General features: G+C 51.2%; 10 protein-coding genes across 10 annotated transcripts; 4 read left to right on the top strand and 6 right to left on the bottom strand.

Moving 5' to 3' along the window:
- Window positions 1-651: 651 nt before the first annotated feature.
- Window positions 652-2,248, bottom strand: TrAtP1_000456 (uncharacterized protein; the record flags this gene model as incomplete). Its single annotated transcript, XM_014091656.1, has 4 exons — window positions 652-781; window positions 862-1,193; window positions 1,274-2,041; window positions 2,105-2,248. 4 exons carry the CDS (start codon window positions 2,246-2,248, stop codon window positions 652-654), a joined length of 1,374 nt encoding a protein of 457 aa, XP_013947131.1.
- A 399-nt stretch (window positions 2,249-2,647) lies between these two features.
- On the bottom strand, window positions 2,648-4,949 carry TrAtP1_000455 (uncharacterized protein). Its single transcript, XM_014091657.2, has one exon. The coding sequence runs from the start codon at window positions 4,358-4,360 to the stop codon at window positions 2,957-2,959; it is 1,404 nt and encodes a 467-aa protein (XP_013947132.2). The 5' UTR covers window positions 4,361-4,949; the 3' UTR covers window positions 2,648-2,956.
- A 290-nt stretch (window positions 4,950-5,239) lies between these two features.
- TrAtP1_000454 (uncharacterized protein) lies at window positions 5,240-6,231 on the bottom strand. The gene is made up of 2 exons (XM_014091658.2): window positions 6,022-6,231; window positions 5,240-5,902 (listed from the first exon to the last, which is right to left on the bottom strand). The coding sequence occupies exons 1-2, from the start codon at window positions 6,080-6,082 to the stop codon at window positions 5,478-5,480; spliced, it is 486 nt and encodes a 161-aa protein (XP_013947133.1). The 5' UTR covers window positions 6,083-6,231; the 3' UTR covers window positions 5,240-5,477.
- Window positions 6,232-6,375: 144 nt separating this feature from the next.
- TrAtP1_000453 (uncharacterized protein) lies at window positions 6,376-7,414 on the top strand. Its single transcript, XM_066110585.1, has 3 exons — window positions 6,376-6,473; window positions 6,550-6,659; window positions 6,727-7,414. Exons 1-3 carry the CDS (start codon window positions 6,471-6,473, stop codon window positions 6,851-6,853), a joined length of 240 nt encoding a protein of 79 aa, XP_065966657.1. The 5' UTR covers window positions 6,376-6,470; the 3' UTR covers window positions 6,854-7,414.
- A 789-nt stretch (window positions 7,415-8,203) lies between these two features.
- TrAtP1_000452 (uncharacterized protein) lies at window positions 8,204-8,524 on the bottom strand (the record flags this gene model as incomplete). The annotated part of the gene is made up of 1 exon (XM_066110584.1): window positions 8,204-8,524. The coding sequence occupies one exon, from the start codon at window positions 8,522-8,524 to the stop codon at window positions 8,204-8,206; it is 321 nt and encodes a 106-aa protein (XP_065966656.1).
- Window positions 8,525-11,781: 3,257 nt separating this feature from the next.
- TrAtP1_000451 (uncharacterized protein) lies at window positions 11,782-11,973 on the bottom strand (the record flags this gene model as incomplete). Its single annotated transcript, XM_014091661.2, has 1 exon — window positions 11,782-11,973. One exon carries the CDS (start codon window positions 11,971-11,973, stop codon window positions 11,782-11,784), a length of 192 nt encoding a protein of 63 aa, XP_013947136.2.
- A 204-nt stretch (window positions 11,974-12,177) lies between these two features.
- On the top strand, window positions 12,178-12,366 carry TrAtP1_000450 (uncharacterized protein; the record flags this gene model as incomplete). Its single annotated transcript, XM_066110583.1, has 1 exon — window positions 12,178-12,366. One exon carries the CDS (start codon window positions 12,178-12,180, stop codon window positions 12,364-12,366), a length of 189 nt encoding a protein of 62 aa, XP_065966655.1.
- Window positions 12,367-13,894: 1,528 nt separating this feature from the next.
- TrAtP1_000449 (uncharacterized protein) lies at window positions 13,895-15,117 on the bottom strand. The gene has a single exon (XM_066110582.1). It carries the CDS (start codon window positions 14,759-14,761, stop codon window positions 14,321-14,323), a length of 441 nt encoding a protein of 146 aa, XP_065966654.1. The 5' UTR covers window positions 14,762-15,117; the 3' UTR covers window positions 13,895-14,320.
- Window positions 15,118-15,830: 713 nt separating this feature from the next.
- Window positions 15,831-18,350, top strand: TrAtP1_000448 (uncharacterized protein; the record flags this gene model as incomplete). The annotated part of the gene is made up of 2 exons (XM_066110581.1): window positions 15,831-15,944; window positions 18,225-18,350. 2 exons carry the CDS (start codon window positions 15,831-15,833, stop codon window positions 18,348-18,350), a joined length of 240 nt encoding a protein of 79 aa, XP_065966653.1.
- Window positions 18,351-18,449: 99 nt separating this feature from the next.
- Window positions 18,450-20,402, top strand: TrAtP1_000447 (uncharacterized protein; the record flags this gene model as incomplete). The annotated part of the gene is made up of 1 exon (XM_014091663.2): window positions 18,450-20,402. The coding sequence occupies one exon, from the start codon at window positions 18,450-18,452 to the stop codon at window positions 20,400-20,402; it is 1,953 nt and encodes a 650-aa protein (XP_013947138.1).
- Window positions 20,403-21,383: the final 981 nt, after the last annotated feature.

Below are 21,383 nucleotides of genomic sequence, written 5' to 3'. Positions count from 1 at the left end.
ACCGGGACAGCCACCGACGCCGACGGGTAGGGGGCTTAGCAAAAAGAAAAACAATAAAAATTGAAAATCTCATAAAGAGATATAAGAAAGAAGGGGTGGAGCACGAATCATGACTGCTACGTACTCGGATATGTAGACGTCCTGGCTTTTTTTTAAAACGAATTCTCCACACAAGACTCAGTTTCTTTCGCCCACGATATCCTTTTATTCCCTCCCTTTGAGGCCTACAATGTCGCGGGCCGTAGGATGGTGTGGCGGGCGTGAAAGGGAGGTACCGGACACTGCTGTAGAAGCACGGAGTATTCGTATGCAGGGCAATCTTTGTTACGTTGGCAGCGTAAGAGACATGGCCGGCCCGCCATTTCAGATTACTTCCATTCATTCAAGCCCAATCATTTCTCAGGGCTGGTCTAAAACCCTTTCCCCCCAAGTAGCTATTAGTAGTACTCCGTACATCGTTTTTTACAAAAAGACACCCAAAAAAAAGAAATAAGAAAATAAAGATGTGCCTAGAATTCCCGTCAATATCCGCCATGACCTATTTATCAACCACTGGTAGACTTGTTTGGCACACCGCCCAGCGCCAATCCTTCACAATGATATTCCTCCCTTGCATGATCTAGCCCTGTTCGTCCATCCTCTTCTGCAAAATTACAGATAGCCTCTCCCCCCCTCACTGGCCAATAGTGCAGCGCTACGGCGGGCGTCTAGGAAGAGGTCCTCACATTCGGACACGTCCTGGACGTCGATCTGAGTACGGCCATTCGCCTTGGCAAGAATGCTGTTCGGGGGGGGTTACACGTCAGCCGTCAGTTGTCTCACGCAAAGGAACTTATTCATGCAATAAACCATGGGACTCACCTTGAAGGCGTTAGCAGCTGTAGGCAGTATCTTAAGCTAACGCGGACACCGTGCTCGGCAATTTTGTCAATGGCAGCGTCGGTAATCGAGACACCCTCGGTCGTGGCACGCAGTTTAACAATCTTTTTGATCTCATCCGCAGAGTACGGGGACGTGGGTATGATGAGCATTCGCGCTAAAAAGTCGGGAGGAATGCCATGAGCCGCAACAACGTCGTCAGTGCCTCTTATTGTGCACATTCCCCGGTTCGAGGCCAGAACGACAATGGGGGCGAGATGCGATTCCAGTGCTCGGTTCAGGTAGGTGAAGCACTCCACATCAAGCATGTGAGCCTATTATAGTCCAGTGTCAATGTCTGATGCCAATTTTCCTCCATCTCCTATACAATGGGACAGGCGGGGGGGGGCATTACCTCGTCGATGAACAAAACACCTGGGACCAATTCAGCCACGCCCTGGTCAATGTATTTTCCAACCACCTTGTTGATCTCGGCACGCAGTTTGTCCGTGATTTCTGTCATCTTGGGCTTTAACAGTTGACCCATCATGCTCATAATGTCCTGTCCACCCTGCGGCCGAGCGTTTGCAACGTCAAGGTCATGCAATGTGACATCCTGCACAATCTCCTTCTTCTTGTGTACCTCACCCTTGGGGATGGGTACGTATTCTTCGGCCTCAAGGTCAAACTCGGTGGCATACGCATCGGATCGTCCCACTCTCTTGCAAGCACCAGTGTTTGCCTCAATGTAGATAACGTCACCAACGGTGACTCTCTCCTTCTGGATAGCCTCGTAGATGCTGGGGTCCAATCGAAGTTTTTTCTGGCCCTTGGCACTCTTCAGTCCAATCAGCAGTGTGCTGATTGTCTTTCCGTAGCCGCCCAAGGGATTCTCTGCCTCCTCTGGCGTCAGTTCGGTGACCTCGCCCTCATAGACCTCTTTTGTTTCCCGGACCTTGAGGCCGATCGCTCTTCGGAAGTTCTCCATCAGGATTTCGGTCTTCTTGACTTCTGACGAATAGATCTCGCTACCCACGATTGGGCAAAACGGAATCTTGGTTCCCAATTCTTGGCTAATCGCAAGAGCCAAAGCCGTCTTTCCAGTTCCTGGGCCACCAGCTAACAGAACACCTCGGCCGGCCATTCTGTGAGCTCGAATCAGATCGACAACGACGCCGCATGACTACCATAGCAAGCAGAAAGGTTAGTGGGTTGAACGGATGCCATTCTTAGGGAACCTCCTTACTTCTCGAGCGGGGACTTGGCCAACAAAGCCGCCAGCTTGGGTATCAGCATATCCATCGGATTTCAAGCCCAGGCCCTTGATGTGTGTGTGAGCCGCAGTGCGGTTATCGCGTTTGTTGCCCTTGACTTCGCTGATTTGGACCATCTTGACGGTGCGATTTGGGCCTCGGTATCAATTGCGAGGAGGCAAAATAGTAATGTCCTTATTCTTTGATCAGATGCCGTCGAATTTGTCTACCTATCGCATGTCCGGGTGAGGTGAGCTGAGTTGCAAAGCGCAAAAATGGATGATCTTGAAATTTTGCGATTGGATCACAGCCCTGCAGATCGAGTTACCAAGCGCGGCGTCGCGACTGCTAGCCTGCTCTCGCTGCACGTGATCCGACTCCCTACCCTGAAGCTTCAGCTTCTCTGATGGAATTTCCCATATCCAACACCTAGCAAGTGGTTTTTGTTCTTTGTAATTGCTGAATTTATCGTACGGGATTTGAAATACTGGTCCGTTATTGAAATCCTTTCATCGGCATGAGTTTTCCCACATGTGGCCAAATTGCGCTCCTTATGAGAAGTTACTAGGTATAGAGTGGCTCTTTACCATGTAGCATTCCCGCAGCTCTCCATCATGACAAACTTTAAACAGAAAATGACCTCTAGGATTCGTTTTTCTTTTCGACTCTATACATCACTGTCCTCAAATGCAGATGTTTTTACTTCGATATTTTTCTCCAAGACGCAAGAAATATCTGGTGCTCTAGACAAGAAATAACTTTTTTTCTTTGGATTACTCTGTCTATCCAGATTCTATGTCATGCCAACTGTCCAACCCAGCTTATTTACCCATGCAAATCAAGTTCTACTCAAATTTATTCCTTCTCCATGAACCCCGGTATCGACAAGCATCGGCGATCCTTCTGCTTCTCCTTCCAAGTTCCCCTGCCTTTCGACATCGTTCGCTTTTGGAACTGGCGGATTTTTTTGTGAAAACGACGGTGATAGCGCTGCCAAGAATAAGAGCACAGCCAGCCAGGCTTGTCATGCTCATGCTGTGGTCGAAAATCCAACGATCAAAGCTGACGGCAAACAGCATGTGGGTATATATCATGGCGTTTGCTTTGTTGGACTTGTCGGCTGCAAGGCCCGAGGTCAACAGGTATTGCATTATGAAGCCAGGCACTGCGATCCAAAGGAGCAAAAACCATCCCTTCCAAGACGTTGGCGTGATCCACCTCAAGTGAGGTTGGCTGATGTTTAGAGTTGGCGCCAGAGTTAACGTCATGACGCAGATGAATGTACACGCCATGCCAAAGAAGTTGACTGAGATTAGAGGGTGAGCGCGCTTTCCAATGGTACGAATGCATGTGAATGCGCCGGCAGCTCCCAACACCCCGAGAAGAGCAACACCGACGGCGAGCAGCCGTTCTTCAGCTGTTGGCTCGCGATCTAGGCCAGGAAAAGCCCCATCCACTTGCTCAGGAGCATCCACCACCTGGTCGTCGGACGAAGAGAGGTCCATGAACAAAGAAACCGGCTGAGCAATGAGTATCACTCCCAAAAGGGCTACGCCAGTGGCAATCCGCTCGGGTCGTGTAAATGGCTCCCGCAAGGCAAAGTAGCATAAAAGGCCAGCAACACCAGGGGCGAGAAAGCCAATGACAGTGGCATCGGCGAGTGGCAGATACATCATGGAATACCACATGCCGTATATGCCAAAGAATCCCGAGAAACCTCGAGCCAGCAGAAGCCATCTGACCTCCTTATTGCCCAAGAAGAAATCGGGTATGCCCTTCCACCACATGTATGCACAGCAAACAACAGATGTGAGTCCTTGCCGAAGGAGAAGGACCTGGATTGGATGTATTCCATCGCCGTCTAATTCCAGCAGTCGAGCACTGAGGTTCATCAAAGCCCCGAAAAACTGAGAGACGGCTACAAGTATAGAAGGCTTGTTTCTTATCCAAAACTGCTTTAACCGAGACGACGGCGCTTCGAGAGGAGGCGGATGAACTCCCGTCGGATTATATGGTCCATGGGGAATCGGGGAGAGTCTTCCACTGGGAGCTGGACTTATGGAAAGTTGACGAAAGTCTTCAGCTAACAGCGATGGTTTCGTTTCCGTCTGATAATCGCTTGAAACAACTGCGTTTTGCGGCGCAATATGGTAACCATCTGCCTCTTCTGGATGATTTTTGTATGGGGGGAGGTGCAGCTCAATCTCTGCCGGGGCAGGCGGGGATCCGGATATTTGTTCAGCCTCCATGGCTACCCTCTTGAATCACCCTGGAATCGCAAGAAGATCAAACTGCATTTGGATTAACGAAGCTGATGGCAGCAACTAGATGGCAACGACAACACAAGGCCACGAAGCCGTAGGATACCTAGTCTCTAGCAGACTGAGAACGATGTGCCATTACAAGACGAGGTTTTCTCTTCTAAAGCTCGGCTCTAGCGAGGCAGACACCGCCCGGTGACCACCCGCTCCTCCTCAACACCACCAGCATTAGCAGCAAGAAGACTGCATTCATTCTGCTTGGCGCCTCTTCCCCATGGCACCCTATTGGCTTCTCTGGGGGTGGATCTGATATAGTCGTTCCTCTAGCCGCCTTTATCGCAATTATCGCCCCATCACCGAAGAGCTGCGACGGCAATTTTTTAACTGGCGGAGGTGCAGTGACAACAGCTTACGAAATCGGCCTTTTCCCCATCCAATAGCTAGAGGGTGCGAACACTGTAGCTCGACACCTACATTAAAATCCCGACCACGAGCTGGCCACGCGGTGACCCGATATCGCTATCTGCGGCCGGCCCGGAGCATGTGGTGGCAGAATGCGGATATCGGTCGCCGATCGTCTCCGCTCCGCTTTATTCCCATGCGCCCGGCTCTATGTATCTGTTGCTGTTATTGGCCTATCTGGGGTAGTAGAGACCATTGTGATGTTGCGGCGTGGGAAGCCATTAATTATCCAGCTTGAGTACTTTCCGGCTTCAAAGTCGAACCCAGACAACAGGATGGGCTAGTTGACATTTATTGAGTAGTAGTGGCATGACATATCATATGCGACGTTTGGTAGGGAAGGCTAGGCTGCTCAGCCGTAGCTGAAAGCGCAAGCCCGGTCCTTGCCGATGGAGTAGACAGAATGTGCTGAAGGATCGCGTAAATTGTGGTATTGATCAGCTGGCATCCATTAAGCTGTAAGTGTGTGCTAATAAAAAAGGAAAAGAAGAAGACCTCCAAAACGCCGATCCTACCAATGTACCAAGCATCTATCACATGCTTTGTGCCGCCCTAAACTCCAGAACAATGCCTTTTAAAATCAAGCAGAAAAAAAAGGAGGACATAAACGGCCCAGTCGAAGTCCTTCCAAGAACAACCACCATTACTTCCTCTTACCCAGAGCATCTGCTTCCGCCTCAGCATCATCATCTGCTTCACCCAGCTCCTCTTCCACCCTATTCGTCTTCGGCTTCTCTTTTTCCTTATCTTTTTCCTTTTCCTTCTTTTTCTCCTCCTCCACTGCATCCTTCATAATCTCATCTTCACCATCCCGCAGAATTTCTCGTGCCTTCTTGATCTCCTTTTGCTTCTCGAAAACCTCTTGCACCTTGCCCAGAAACAAAGGGTTCTTCCGAAAGGCAAACTCAAAGTCTTCGTATTTGATCTTTTGTCGGCCCGAGTAGTTCGCCGCGCGGTTCGCTTCGAAGGCGATGGACTGCATGAAGTCGGTGAGGATCTCGTCCAGCACGCGGACGGTTTCGGGCATGGGATTTTTGATGTCGCCGTGGGCGTAGAGGAGTTGTGCCACTGTAGAGCGCGATGACAAGTTAGAAAATTCTATTCCCCCCCCCCCCTTTCTGTATCGCGCCGTGATATCTTCTCTATGTCTTTGGGAAGTCTTGGTTATGGGAGGGTGGTGTGCATACGTTCGGCGTAGGAAAAGTTCATTTTGCCGACATTCTTGCCGGCGCGCGCACGAGGCTCCATCTTGAATGTGTGCTGCGTTTGTCGCTTCTTCTCTTCTCGTGTGCTGCTTAAAGATAGAATCGTTGGGAGGCTTTTAATAAAAAATCAATGATGCTCAAAATCGCAAATCTATGAAAAGAGAGATTGAAATCGCAAGCTTGAACTTGAAATCGCAACTTCTGGTTGGTGGAGAATGGACGAACTGCATGTCATCAATTTCCAGCTGATTGTGGGTCCCTCAGGCAGCTTTGCCATCGGATCGGCGAATCTTTCCTCCCTATCCGACATCTGGCCCCTTCTAAGCTCCCAGGAATGACGAGACATGGGGATCGCGAACAGCTTTGGTGGCCCGGCATATTTGACGAATGCTTTCCTAGTAGCTGAATAGCTTTAATTTCAAGTCGCCAAGATGGTATGTTGCTACGCCAATACGCTGGTCCTCCCAGGATAATGGAACTTTGGTTACTAACGTTTGGCATCGATTTTAGTCTGCGCTCTTCAACTTCAGGTCCCTCTTACTCGTCATCTTGCTGTTGATTTGCACGAGCGCCTATGTCCACCATTTCACCCCGGGCATCATGGACCGGAACAAGAACGGGTATGCAGACAACTCTCATATCTGCGCGAGCTATGAACGGCCCAAAAGCTAACAATTGGCCTCACAGAGTTATGGGTATCTTCTGGAAATGCGCCAGGATAGGGGAGCGACTAAGTCCATATATAAGTATATGCTGTGTCATCATGGCCGTACGTATACTTCCCTCCATGTCTTCTTCGATTTCCAAAGATTAGCGGTAAAAGATTCTGATATGGGAGACTAGGTTTCCATCCTGCTCAGCTAAAAAATCTACGACCTACAATCAAAAATGAAGAAAAAAAAAAAGATACCAGCCGAAACCTTTTATTTGGACACATACCAGAGAACCACGCGCTTTTTTCGGAGTTTCAGGCGAACGGATGCAGCTTGCGCGAGAAGGGACTTACACGATCTGTTCCGATAGACATACAGCGGCACACCCTTCAGAGGAAAGGGTAAAAGAGTCTGGAAAAGAAATACCAACACAACAGCGAATAGATTCAATGGTTGCTGCGTCAGCAAGCCTCAGATATGGCCTATTAGTTGGTCATTCGGAGAGCTATAATGCGCTCTCTGCCTGTATGCATTCGGACGAAACATGAGCTTCTGTCTAATACGCCAGAACGGATGGGGGATATCTCATGACGAGCTCCTAGATGAGACGAATCTAGCACTTTCTACATCATCACTAGCAAAAGACAAAAGCCACATCATTGTCTGACCATGTATTTTTTACCATAGCATGCTAATTGCAATTAAATGAGATACTTTTCCAAGGCCCCAGCTCAATCCCATGCTCTATAGTCTGAAAGTTTCCGCTAGAATGTTAATGTATCGTCGCGCGGGCGTTCAAGACAATAGTGCTCCTGACACACGCGCAAGTAAGCAAGACATTGCAGGCAACAAATACGAAAAAAAGGTTGATATTTATGTAAACAATTGTCTTTTTTCTAATTTTGTTTTTACCTTTCTCTAGTTATGCATGCGCTGCTGAAGGGATCAGCCGGCGGTAAGAACCGAGCAGAGGCAATATTGAAGTCAATTTACACCTTTTAGCACGATGAAATAGTATACTAGCATTGACTTTAACAGCACCCTGTCAATGCAGCCTCAGTGACATTCCCCTTACCCCAGAAAAAAGTATCATTCCAAAAAAGAAAGGGAGAAGAAAAGCTACCTGAATACGAGGCCTCCGTTCCAAAAACAATGCGTCGCACCCCCCTCCGAAGCTGATAATCTCATCACGATGGCCTACTACGACTCTAACCTAAGGTTTGACCGAATATCGCATAGTCAAGAGTTACATAGGGTCGCAGTCAAGCTTAGTTAGCAAGGTAGCATCAAGGCAGCCGCGTTTATACAAGGTAGCATTTTTGCATACTCCGCATTATGTTTGTGAAAGCCTCAATCTCTCTTTGTCTCAGATAGAGTGCCCAATTGCTCAGGTACTGTACCTCGCTCACCGACAAATACTATACGACGGCCCCCCCCTTGACGTCAGTGGCATGACTTGGCCGGGGGGGGGGCCTAATTCTTCGAAAGTGGAAAGGAAGCATTCCAGAAGGTCATCTCCGAGATCCTCTCGATGCTGCAGCGGAGCCTGACTGGAAAAGCAACCAGGGTATTCGTTCGTTTGTACCTATACAGACTGCGGGAAACAACGGTTCATCAGAAAAGGCTTCCAGCGGAAAGATAAAGCTTGAGCTAAGAAAAGCATGCTCGTTGTTACCAGGCACGTCAAAGTTGGAATTCAAAACCGAGGAAATGAATGAAGAAGACAAAAGAGCAAGCAATACATGGCCCTGCCGCTGTTTTTGCGAATCCGCGTGGAAAGCCAAAGTCTCTTTCCTCAGCTCGCCTCGCCTTTTCGTTGTCTGTTTCTCCATATTCCCTGCCTGCTGTATGCTTCGCTGGCTGGCGCTCCTTTTCTTGGCCAAATACGACTCCACCGCCTCGGTGTCTTCGGGCGAGTCGCCCGCAGAAGCGAGGCTTGCCAGCTGAATTGTCACTTTTTCCAACTACCACTTAGACTTGGGTGCCGAAAATATGCGACTGAGCGCGATGCTGAGCCCGAAGAGCGGTGGAACCCAATGAGTCGACGGGGGGCTGGTTTACTCTGCTCTCTTGGCCCAAACAGCCACTGCGACATGTCCCAATACCTCGCTTATTTCGGTAGAGTTGGCATATCTCTCTCACTTCATTAATTGCCTCTCTCTCATCCTTCTGAATCAGCCACACTAACATGAAACTTTCCCCTTCCTCTTCTCGTTTCCTTTGGGTTGCTGAGTTAGTGGAGTGAGAACAATCGTCGCGTTATCATCGGCCATTATCATGCTAGCGGGATCGGCAAGGCCATCAGCCCCATCGCCAAAAGCAGCGGTAGTATCAGAAAGACCAAACGCGGCTCAGTCTGGCGTCTTCGTGAGTCAGCTACTTGCACAACGTTCTGACTAGGAAGACAGCGTCCTTTATACCTCCTTCCCGCTTCGAAGAAGGGCCAGCTCCTCTGGCGTTAGAGTTAGGACCTCCTTTTGAAGCGAGAGAGGGAAAACAGGAGAAGCGGAACTGAGGTGGAACATTGGAAGAGGCTATCCAGGAATCTGCATGCATGTCATCGCGTATCGTCGCTCAGTGCTGACTGTATTCTGTACTTTCGTACCCGGCGTCCCGATATCTTTGGATCTAGGACACAAGGATTCTGGAATCCCCATGTCTCGGCCTTTACCCGTTGACCCTGCCCCATATGCGAAGTGCGAAGTGGAAGTGCTAGTGGCTGATAGGCAATTTTCTGGGCCGTGTTGGAAGCTTCTCTGGACCCTGTGTTGCTTGTCCACGGTCCAGGGACGACATCTGGTCCAAATAGGTCGATTAATCGGAGCAAGGCACATGTACGGAGCGCATGGATCTGCTCTATCGACATTTAGCCATGATGGATCAAGAACTACGAGTACTTATCCGTTTATCCTCCTGCTCGAGACAGCTAGAACATGTTCGCGTATGAACCAGACTAGATGTCGATTCTGAGGGTCTCGGTACTAGGCGCCGTTGATCCTCCTACCGGGTACACCAAGAATGGAGGGCAAAATGGGTCTCTTAACTCTCAATGTTCTGGCCTTTGGCTGGGGCTCGAGTGGCAAGCTCAGGCACTCCCGCATATTGCCGGTCAAGTTGCTCCGTACGAACACATCTCGTTGGATAGCATCCCGATCATGCCATGGTGATCGGCACGCCGATTTCGCCCCGTATCAACAGGGCCTATTTCATCCTAACCTCTTCGAGGCCCAACGCATTACCGACAGCGCATGTCTTTTGTCCTGGGACTGTCTTGCCTCACCGCTAGCGCTTTGAAGAAGCTAATTGCTTCGTATATGGCGAGTATGGATGGACGAGGGAATAGGTAGTAGTATCCGAAGACTGACAACGTATCGGGCTGCCCGTACTCTTGCTGTTAAGAGAATATCACATCAGTGAGGTCCATCTATCTCATGCACGTGTAAAGAAAAGGCTTCTCTTCTTTCAACTTAAAGCTTAGGGCTGATAAACACCTTCGCAGTCATACATTGCTGTCCAGACGATTTGGACAATGGTGCTCAAGCTAGAAGATAAGCAGTCAGTCTTATCGGCTACTGATTCATCTTAGCATGAAGGAAATTCTAAGCTTAGGTCGGCTTTGCACTCCGTGCGCCTCGGAGATGGGAAAAACGCACGACAGAGAAGAAAGCTGTGGCGGCGAAGCAAAGCTCCACCTCCCGTCTGGGAATACTTCCAGAAGGAAAAGGGGGAGGAAAATCATAACGCCACTGGCAAGAAAATTTTTTAAACAACGCACCCGTTGATAATAGAGCCTTGATTCAGAGCTTGCATTAGCGACGATTCAGAAATTGTTGAAAACCACAGACAAAAAATAGTATCTGCATCGTGGCAATGGATACTGGTGTTCCGTCTGATGCGTGCGTGCTGGAAGCTCTCCGGTCTGATGCGGCCACGGACTACCCGTTTCTGAGTTTTCCCGCATTCTCGGACCCTGGGAAAGCCGTTAGACAAGGAGCAATGAGGGACAAAAAATCAGATTGACTTTGACAGGGTTCAGCATGTAATCTGTATGACGGTGGCGTCAAGGTGCAAGTGGCAGCCAACCTCCCGAGTCGAACGTCGTTCGCCGTCAAACAGGTCCAGCGCCACCGAAATGCTGTGACCCGAAATAGCAGCAAAGTCAGAGCTAAGTGCTAGCAGCAGCAAATATGCCGGAAATTGGAATAGTGCTCTCAGGCGACGGCAACGGGCAGAGGATGACGTGCTGCCATTCATCTCGGCGGTATCTCTCTCGTGAACACGAAGAGTGACGCGGGGCCGATATTCGATGCATAGGTAGGTAGACGGTTGTATCTATCTGTAGCTGTGATTGCATTGAATGGGCATATTTATAAAGATTCCTTGTTCCGTCCCCTCTTCTGTCTCTTCTTCCTTTCCACTTATAAAGTAGAAGAAACTGGAGGGACGTAGAGGAAGAGAGAGAAAGTGACCATTGGTCGATCTAGCAAGATATAGATTTCTCGGCGTAGATGACATCAGATAAACCTTGGCCGTGCATCGTATCATATATCAAGTAGTATAAGAGTTAATGGATGAGAGGTAGCTTCAAAAAAGATCCCAGCCAATGGTAGCAGCGCGTGCGTGCGGCGCCCTCCAGAAGGCTGCAATTTGAGACAAGTGTGGTGACATTGTCGGGCAGCACAGGCACAGCCGATTGCCATGAAGTGCTTTATAGCAGACACAAACCGACGCTGTAAATGCTAAATGCGGCAACTGTCTTTCCATTTCCAGCGCGGTGCAGCAGCGGCGAACAAATAATTGGCTTGCTGGCCGGGGCATCATCCCGATGCCGTCTCCGTAGGCCAGTAGTGGCTGTTGAAGATGGCTTCGGATCGCCATTAGTTTGCGGTGGTTACACAACGCATGTAGGCGCATCTACGGGCTACCGGTGTTCATTAGCACGGCCAGCGGCATATATGGATGCGGGTTCTCTTGCTTTCTCAGTTTCGTCGAGATGGATGCTATCCGCGCAAGGGGTCTGGCTGGGTACTGGGGCATCTCCGATTCAGCCAACCCAGAAGCCTCTTGTTCATAGAGGTCTACTGTACTGCTAAGACATTTCGTGCGTGTCGTAAATGGAAGTAGTATGTGTCTGGTGGGGGGGTCTATGTGAGCCGCTGTCATCTGCTTGAGTCACCTCACCTCGTTCGGGCCCAAGGCCGTCAGATGGGTGGCCTTGGGAGTGCCCGCTGTCGGGGAGCAGCTCGATGCCCATTGCTGGGTCATCCACGACGAGTCCCATTGCACCGCACAATCACGGGACCCCCAGAATGAGCTGTCTTTGGTGTGGTGCTTCTACGGGCTATGCTGCTGGGTCCAAAGGCATCAATGAGGTTGACGGATAGCAGAGCGACGGCTTGGGGCGCTATCCCTAGCCTGCAATTTGGTGTTACACGGCGCGTGCTGCATTGAATGTGTGGAGTGGTGAGAAACGCCAGTGCCCCCAATGGCTGCTGGAGAGACTCGCTGCTTAGTAGTTCTTCACGGCCATGAGCTAGCCACGAGCCACGACGACGCTGCAGCATCAACCAGACATGTGCTCGGATGGGTCAACAGCCCGACGCGCTCCGTCTCGTCTTGGCCGTGGTGGCAGTCTGACAATGCCCCCGTGACCACCAAGTGGACTGTCGACTAGCCTCGTCTGCTCATCCATCTGCAGCAGCATCCAGTAGCCTTTTCCCTCTGCGAAACACCAGCAGTAGTGATATTGGATGGTGCGTGTATGCGGTTGTGCGGTTGTGCGTACGTAAAGTCTGGATTCGGCATGTCTGGAGTTTGGAGTCGGCAGTGGCGGCTGCGGCACCAGAAGAAGCGCTCAATCCGTCGTCTGGGCGATATCCGGACTGGTGTTTTGCTTGGTCGAACCATCAATGTTTGTATGCACGATGACGGACATCCAAGGGAGAAGGGCAGCGAAACATTGGCACCAGATGGTAATCAATCTGCTAGCATCGCATGTTTTGCTGCCGAGGAGTGAGTCAGGAAGGGGCGCGGGCAAATGGCAGGTCCGTAAGCACGCCGCGAGCATGTATCAGCACCGGCCAAAGTGGTACAGGCCACCCAGTGCTGCAGAAGACTGCTGGAACCAATTCCGGTACTCCATGCTTTGGCAGGTTAGGTAGCTGTCGATGAAGTCATGCTCCATCCCACCCACCTGCTCTCTCCAGCCTGGCGAGCACAGCAACAAGGGAGATGGGCCGTAAACACCCTCTTTCCCTCTGGGCGAGGGGCGGCTGTGTCAGTTAGCAGCAAATAATGCCACCGCTCGTAAGCGAGTCAGCCGGAAGACCCAAACAGCAAGTCTGCATAAGAGGGATATTGAAATGGTGTCCTGTTTGGAAAGCAGAGGTCGCCGGTGCGTTTCAAGCAAACCTCATTGAGGGTCGGTGTACCTGTGGCGGCGGCAGAAAAGGCGGGCAGAGGGCGGGCAGAGGGCGGTACCGCGCCCAAACTGCAGCAGCACTGCTAGGTCAGGTACTTGGATACATGTACGTTACCTCTAGCACGCATTGTTGTCGGTGAGGCCCGAAATGGAGGGGCAGGTGGAATCTGGAGGTGCGCCTCGTCGCAATGCGAAGCCGCGGTTGCGCTCTGGGCGCTGCTGGATGCGCTGGCGCCAGCCTCTGGTCGCTGGAACAGGGCGCCAAAGAACCGAGCACGCTTGTTTGCGGACAAAGCAGCATGTTTTGAACACGACATTGAAGTCAATTCAGGCCTTCGGACCCTTTGGTTTTAGCCTCTTCTCTGTTGGTTGGGCAGGCCTGCTGTGGGCGGTACATGGGCCATGTGCCATATCCGGGGTCTTGGGAAAGCAAAAAGAACTGGAACTCGTTGCCGCATCGCCCCTAGCGAGGCCGAATCTCGTGCCTGGATTTCGGGGAGTTTAGCGACAAGACTACGCCATGCTAGTGGGGGCCCTCGCTGGCTCTAGTAGGGGACGGAGCACGGAGGGCCTAGCCTCCGTTTTAGACGTGGCCCGTGCTAAATGAAGGTCCTCCTAGCATTAAGGTACGGAATTCGCGCCATGGCTCTCCACGCGCTAGGCCGGCAGCCCTTTGCCATTGAGATACGGAGTTGGGCTAGTGCCTGGAATCCAAACCCAGCATAATATTGCCTTGCCACCATGGATCTGTTTGTCTGTCTAATACACGCTGGCTGTTAATGGAACTCCATATTCGCTTCTATCTCAGCCTTGGTATGGCGGCAGGCCTCAAAAGTGCCAGCAGCACCCTGGCGCGGGCAAAACGTACTAAGCTCTGGCCGCTGCCACCCTATTACCCTCCTGCTTTGCACTTTGATGATGACTGGCGACCGACGGACCACCTGTCATATCCCACCTTCACTTTCCGGCGGTAGCGCAGATGGGCCGCTGAGGAGCTGGTGGGACGCGGATTGGCGGCTCTCTCACCTTGTTGCTTGTCTCGTCTGCATTGCCCTTTTCGATGCGGGCGACTGACTTCGAAGCAGGGCTGCCCACCCCCTATGCAACGACAACCTCCGCCAGCCATGATTGACGACCAACTAGCCCAAACAGCGGATGCGTCTCCCACCAACTCGATGCCTGTCGTGTAGTACCTACCTGCCTACTGCTACCTAAGAATAAGCAAGTAGTATTTGTTTCGTTTGTTTGTTCCCTTTCTCGCCGATCCAGCTCGCATTGTTCTTTGATTGACCCCGGCAGCTAACAATCGGGCTTCCGAGGGTCGATATTTCAGGACATGAAAGGAATCGAAAACGTCTCCGACCCGACCCCGACAGCGATGTTTGACTCGACAAAGCCTTTTCACGTTGCTCCTCCCGAGTGCTTTATCTAGCGACATGACTTGGCGCCGAGGCTTCTGCTCTTTGTGCCGTTTAAAACTGCTCTCCATTTTTTTTTCTTTCGTCGTCTTCTTTTTTCGCCTCTGGGACGCTCTTAGCGCTGGCGGCGGCTTCTTCTTCTTCTTTCGTATGGGGTACTGAGTACCGGTACCAGCTGTCTGGTGCGTCGTCAAGTGGGCAGGGGTCCTCTCCAACTCCAAGGGAGCCATCCAATTGGCGGTACCCCCTGGAGCATGTCTCGTCTAGGCAAGCAGAGCCAGCTGTATTGTTGCCCAAGTGCCGCCGCCTGTCTCCAAGCGAGAGCAAACGGAGCGAATGGCAGATTACGGAGCAATGGGCGCACATCTGCCGCTACATGTACTCTACCTACAAGTATGTGTGCAGGTATGCGTTGGACCTATTCCATGCCTATCGGGCCAGACGACCTGCGGCCGGCTTAATTCAACCATTGCATTCGGGCCCCTTTTCTCTTTGTCAACACTGATCAATAATCCCTTCCATGGTCGATCTCCGAAATCGATAGCGGAGATGTAGAAAGCTAGGCGATACAAAAACGATAGTCGCCTTGTTGTCTTGATCTTTGACACGGAATACTCAAAGGGATGTTCCGTTTGAAAGCACCGTCGCTAAACAATTCAAGACCCGTGCTAAAATTATGGACGGCGTGCGGTACGGAGTAGCATTAACCTCATCCACTACTGACATCTTATCGAACGTGTCATCCCACACTTACCAGGGACTACCCTGTTAGCCCGGTTGTTTGCCGTGCTTTTGTCTTTTCTCAGCGGCCAGCCGCGCCAAGAGGCATGCTAGGTATACCAGCATGGTCAGCCGGGGGCAAAGAGCCATATTGGATAGGACGTGCAGCGCAGCTCTTCGCCATTTTGGTTGGAGAACGGCAGTGGCTCGTTGGTTGGTCGGGATTTGATGGCAAATGAAGCGCGGAGATATACCGGTAACAATGCTTTTACTAATACTGCTCAGAGGCCGAGGGAAAGCTAATTGGAGATTACAAAGGAAAAGAAAGAAAGGGAAAAAAAAAAAAAACTTTTCCATGCTCTAGCTCGGTCTGTGGCGCCGGTATGCGGTCCTCTGGCTGCGTGGCAGGCTGTCATGTTGCGCCGCTGAGGTATTACTCCAACCGTACTGGCACACAGCACATGGGCTTTTCTAGCGGCAGCAGTGCTAGTACCAGCCCTTTTGCACTGGGTTCTCAGTTTGTCCGTGGCTGCAGACAAACATTGGGCTTTGTTGGGATAAGGCCGCGTTGCAACTGGAATGGCCCAATACGAGAACTCGTCCGCCACTGCGGCTGCCCATGTGGATTTGCGATGGGACGGGGGTGATTCGCCGCTGAATACGTCCTACATACACTTACCACCACTCGTCTGTGTATGTGGACTCGCGCCGTGCTTGCAGAGCAGAGTTGATCCTCTTGGACAACGAGAGACCAGCCGAGTCGTGGTGCGTGTGGCCCTCCCCCCTTCTCGGCCGGAGATGGCATCTGATGCCTAGCTGCAGGGCATTGAACAGACGTGGCACGGCGAAGACGACTAATGGGCGGGCATAATACGACGGTGATGAGATAAAACATACGACGGACGAGATGCTGCAGAGACTCGACGGGAAATCTCCCCTCGGCCGTTTCACACTGTCGTTTTCCTCGCCTTTTGTGCCGCCATTGGCCACCGGCCTCCCTTCCAAACGCCTTCCATCTCCTTAGTCATGACTCTCCCCTTGACTCTGCTCTCCGCCCTTTGTGTGTCTGGCTCGCAGCAGAGGCCAATGCAAGGGTTGGTCGCTACGGCGAGCAGAAGGCAAAGTTACGGTGTATCCACAGCCAAGGTGTGAGCGTGAGCATGCCAGCAGCCGCGAGGCCACACAGTGTGATGTCCCAAAAGGGCCTCCGTCTTTCCCCCACGCCATCTTCGAATTAGACCTGGCTACTACAGTTAGTGGCCTGAAGCCAGTGCTGCACGAGGCGTGTAAGTACCATGACCTTCTCCAACTCTGTCATCCCCCCCCTGCTTTTTTCCTTTTCTTTTTTGGGTGGCTTGGGGTGGTTAATCAGCGAGCACAGTATGTTGCCCCCCCCCTCCAGCCGGAAGCCCCAGCGCCATGGTGTTGCTGGCTTTGGCCTCGTCCCAAGAGTCCCAGCCGATGCGTGGTCAGATTGGATTGCGACAGCGCCGATAGCGCCTTGAGCGCCCTGCCTGGCGATGGTGCCGCCATCTGTACCCACCACATCCATTCATCCTTGGGCTTCCTCATGGCACTTGTGCTCTGATTTTTTTTCCTTTTGGCGTCGTGGATGAGGCCTAAGACGTACCGCCACCACCACCACCACCACCCCCGTGTACCTCCCTCGCTACCACATCTGCAACTACAACTGCACCTAAAGCAAAGTACCCACGACCGCTAGTGGTGTGCTCAGTCAATCACCGCAGAGCATTCGAGGGCGTTCTCGCGCCTGTTGCTCCCTCCAACCCTCCCTCGGCCCTGCACCGGAGAGTCCCTTGTACCAGTACCTGCTGCCCGTATATGCACGGGGCTACCTCGTCCTTCCAGCGGCTTGTTGCTCGCTGCTGGATCAGCGCCATGGGCCCTACCGCCAGCGCCCTGGCTGCAGCGCTGCGTGCTGGCGCGGGTACCCGCTACCTCGCTGTCCCCGGCCCCTCGACCGCATCGCCACGCACTGCAGCGCCAGCGTTTGGGCGCCCACCGCCGGGCCCGCGGTACCGCTACTTCAGGCACACCTAAGATTGCAGTCCTCCCTCGCTGGAGCGCTAGCCCTTCAGGAGGTCTCTCGGGCTTGCATGCGCCGGTGCTGGGTGACCTGGTGGCCAGGTACCGGTACCAGTCTCCCCCATACCTCCGGATCCTGGGATGCTTGTACATGTAGATGGCCCTGCCATCTCGTGCCATCTCCGTTTCCCAGGGTCCCGTCTTTCCGCTCCTTTTTTCCTTTCTTTTTGCAGGATGGCTTTCCTTTTCCACTAGCCAGACGCCTCCTACTTCAACTTGACTAATTGTCCTGCTTTTTCTCGTCTTTCTTTTTCTTTCTCTTTTCTACTCTCTTCTCCCCCCCCGTCCCATCTTCTTCTCATCTTCTCATCCTTTCCCATCTTCCACTACTCACCTCTCTTTTTGTGGTGCTTACACCTATCCTTCACTTGGCGTGCTTGCTTCACCTTGGCTACCTTCCGCCATTGTGCTCTTTTAGCCGTACGATCGTGTCTTGTTAGCGAGAACTGCTTCCGAACAGACTGTTTTGGAACGGAGCTGGATCGACCAATATTAGAATCAAAGAATCAGGAATAAAGGAATCGGAGAGGCCTTGGACCGCAGAGCCCACCCCGACTTATACACCAAAGTACGTATACACACCAATCCACACCAACAAAGCAACGCCCGGTCCCAACTCTTGGCTATTACCATCTCCGGCACCTGGACTTGAACGACGCCCCACAGATTGAAAGGGGATATCTCTTCTTTCTTTGTGAACTTGTTCGACTCACATAGGGCCGGGGGCTCTGGTAACCTCGAGCAGCCGGCTATATCTGCTGCTAGCCGCTTCATTCCATTGGATCGGTTACACCCTTTTTTTAGATGCTCTGCGTACACATTGCACAGGTTTAAAAAATAAGAAGGCTAACCATCAGCTTTATACAGTCGGAGGCATACATTCATTCATTGTCCTCTTACCTTATCGGGCGAAGCTACCGAACAAGCAGCGGCTTCATCCACACTACGCTGATACTTGCAGCAACGGAGACCAGACCATTTGCCGAGCATTGACGAACATATAAGATACAGCAATTCTTTTTCTAGTCGACTACAGAAGTGATACTTCTTTTTTCCTCCAACAGCTAGACTTCGTTTTTTATTATCGCCAAGATGGTACCGGAACAAGAAACTGGAGGATCGATAGAGCGATCCCGGAGACAGCTCTCTACTTCGGCCCCCTGCCCGACCAACCCCGAGGCAGAGCCCATAAAGGAATCCGAGGTGCCTGCACCAACTCAAGAGGAAGCGGCGCAGGAGATTACACAGTCATCACAAGTCTCGCCTCGACGTGAGGCCGAGCCTCGTGCCTCGGCGCCTCAATCTGCCCCTCTAACCCGCAATCCTTCGTCCGACTCTGCCATTTCTGTGGGAGTCGTCTCATCCTCTCCCACCCCAGAGCCCACTCTTCCATCCCACCACACACAGCGTCTTGAGCCACCAGTCACAAAAGGCACATTGAGCGAGCTCGATGTCGCCAAGATCATTCACAACCCCAAGCTTCGTCACGATATCAACTTCGACCCTGAGCTCCATTTCCGCCCCAACATCGACGGTGAAAAGGGCCGGAGAAAACATGAAAAGGCAAATCAGTTTTGGAGGGCGCTGAAGCAGGAGCTATCAGAGTTCCTCATGGACAGACCTACATTCATTTACAAGCACGGCGAGAAAGATGACTGGACTCTGCCCATCTTGCTCAATGCGGTCAAGGACATCATTCAGACACTTGTTCCCCAGCGAGACCGCCTCTTCCTGGACGAGGGTCTGGACGTCAAGTTACTCATGCGACAATTCCACAAGGGCGTTGCCGACCTTGAGAAGCTTGCCCAGTGGCTGTCGAACGTCTTGAAGTCACACTGCGCTCCCATGCGCGATGAGTGGGTTGATGCCATGTACAACCAACTGAGCAATGGAAACAAGAACATGGACCTCGACGAGCTCGTCACTGGAATGCGAAGCCTGCTGAACGTCCTAGAAGCCATGAAACTGGACGTCGCCAACCACCAGATTCGCTGCCTGCGACCTGCATTGATCGAGGATACAATCCACTTTGAGCAGAAGTTTTTCCTCAAGAGGATGGAGTCGGGCAAGACTGACATTAGCATGTCAAGACAGTGGTATAAGGAGGCGGAGCAGGCCTACGCCGACAGCCGGATGCACCCTACACAATCGTTTGGGGATATGGGTGTATTTTTCGAGGGCTTGTCAAGACTCATGCTGCCCTCGGCCTGGGAGGAACGACTGCCTACAACCTTTACCTTTGACGAGGAGCGACTGATGAAGCTTAGAGCCGACGTGCTGGACGCCATCAACCTGGAGGTGTGCATGCGTGTCTATGAAGACTTTGAGAGGATAGGACGCCGCACCCCAGCAGCCCCATCATCTGACTGCTCTTCTCAGGTGGATGACATCTTGGACAGATTTGACTTCAACACTCCTCCGTCCATCTCCAGGCCGTCAAGCGTCGTCCACAGCGTGGCAGGATCTGCCTCCTCATCACCCAGATCTTCCTTTGTGGTCCCTTCCTATGTCGCCCCCAAGCGCGACTCTCAGACCAAGGCTCGTGAGCTATTCCAGACACTCGTTGCGCTGCTGCAGACTTCCCCGCAGGCAAGCCAGCCCTCTACACGATGGCAGATGATGGCTCCGTCAATGGCACTGCAAATCTTCCGCTTTGTCAACCTGCCGTCCACCACTCTGCCTCATTTGGAGGCCAAGCTGGCTTCTGCCCTCAGCGATATCGACTCCCCTTACTACCGCGATGCTGAAGAGAGCTTCCTTACCCGCTTGATGGCCGATCTTGGCGCTCGAGTCCGCGAATTCAAGGGCCTCTCTGGTGTTGCCCTGTTTTCAGTTGCAACTGGCGTTCGAGTCCCCAGCCGTCGACCCGCCACGGCGGACCGGGATACTGATGGCGGTTCACGAGAGGCCTTTGACGATGCAAGCGTGGATGATATTGCTACCAGAATGGCACACCTCGGCGTTTTGCACTGGCGCGTCTGGTCTCAGCTCGCGTATGCCGACGACGACCAAATGTCGGTTGATGATGACTCGATGCAAATCTAATTCCAAACCTCTTTTTTCCTCGACGCATACACTACAGTATTTTATAGCCTGATGGAGCAATATGTTTTCTGCAAAACTTTCTCTCCGGCTAACCTCTTTTGCATTAAAAGACCTTTCGACATTTATCTTCTACACTATAGACCGACTACACTACCTCTTTACTCCATTTAACTCACTACTTAATCTTTTTGCATCTACTTCGCCATCTTTAATCCTCCTCACTTTGGATCGATTTCAACTCTTTTATACTTACGAAATGGCGTTTCTTGGAATTTCGGAGAGGAAAGGGGCATATGGTTTTGAAATTTTTATACTATTTACTTTTTATGTTTTTCGCTCGATACCAAAGAGGCTGATTTTTATGTTTCGTCTATTCAAATCACAAGATTATGATTTTATTTCATCTATATACTATTCCTTTTGGAAGAAGGTTGGAATGTTTTGCTTTTTTTTTTTTTTTTTTTTTTTTTTTTTTTTTTTTTGCTGGCAATCTACTAGAGAATTTTTTACACCTGTTGTTTCTTTTTTTTAAATAGAGCGGTGGAAACTCCTCATAGAATGTGAGAGAGGAATAACAAAGACCGAAGAAGAAGAGAAAGAATCGAAGGAAGAAAAGACTTGTTCTGATATATGGGGATAAACTTTAATACAAAGACCGAATAATGAAAGTGTTAGATTAGTAGTTTCTGAAATACTAGATCATATGATACTCTTTTTTGCATACTGAACACCTTTGACCATTCTTCTGTGACTTTTCTCCTAGAATCTTACTAATTAATCACGATGGAACAGCAGATATACACCTACCTACCTATGCACGGCAATGGAGTATGAATCGCATTATAAATCTTCTCTATCAAAGAGGGTGCTAAACGATATTTCTTGTATTGCCAGTTATATATGAGCCTTGACTGTCCATATAGTACACTCATATTGTTCAAAAAGTTGTACTAACTCATCTATTAGCAAGCTCCTCGGGTA

Source organism: Trichoderma atroviride, chromosome 1 (assembly GCF_020647795.1).
Source record: "Trichoderma atroviride chromosome 1, complete sequence".
Taxonomy (NCBI): domain Eukaryota; kingdom Fungi; phylum Ascomycota; class Sordariomycetes; order Hypocreales; family Hypocreaceae; genus Trichoderma; species Trichoderma atroviride.
This window is presented reverse-complemented; position numbering and strand designations above follow the sequence as displayed.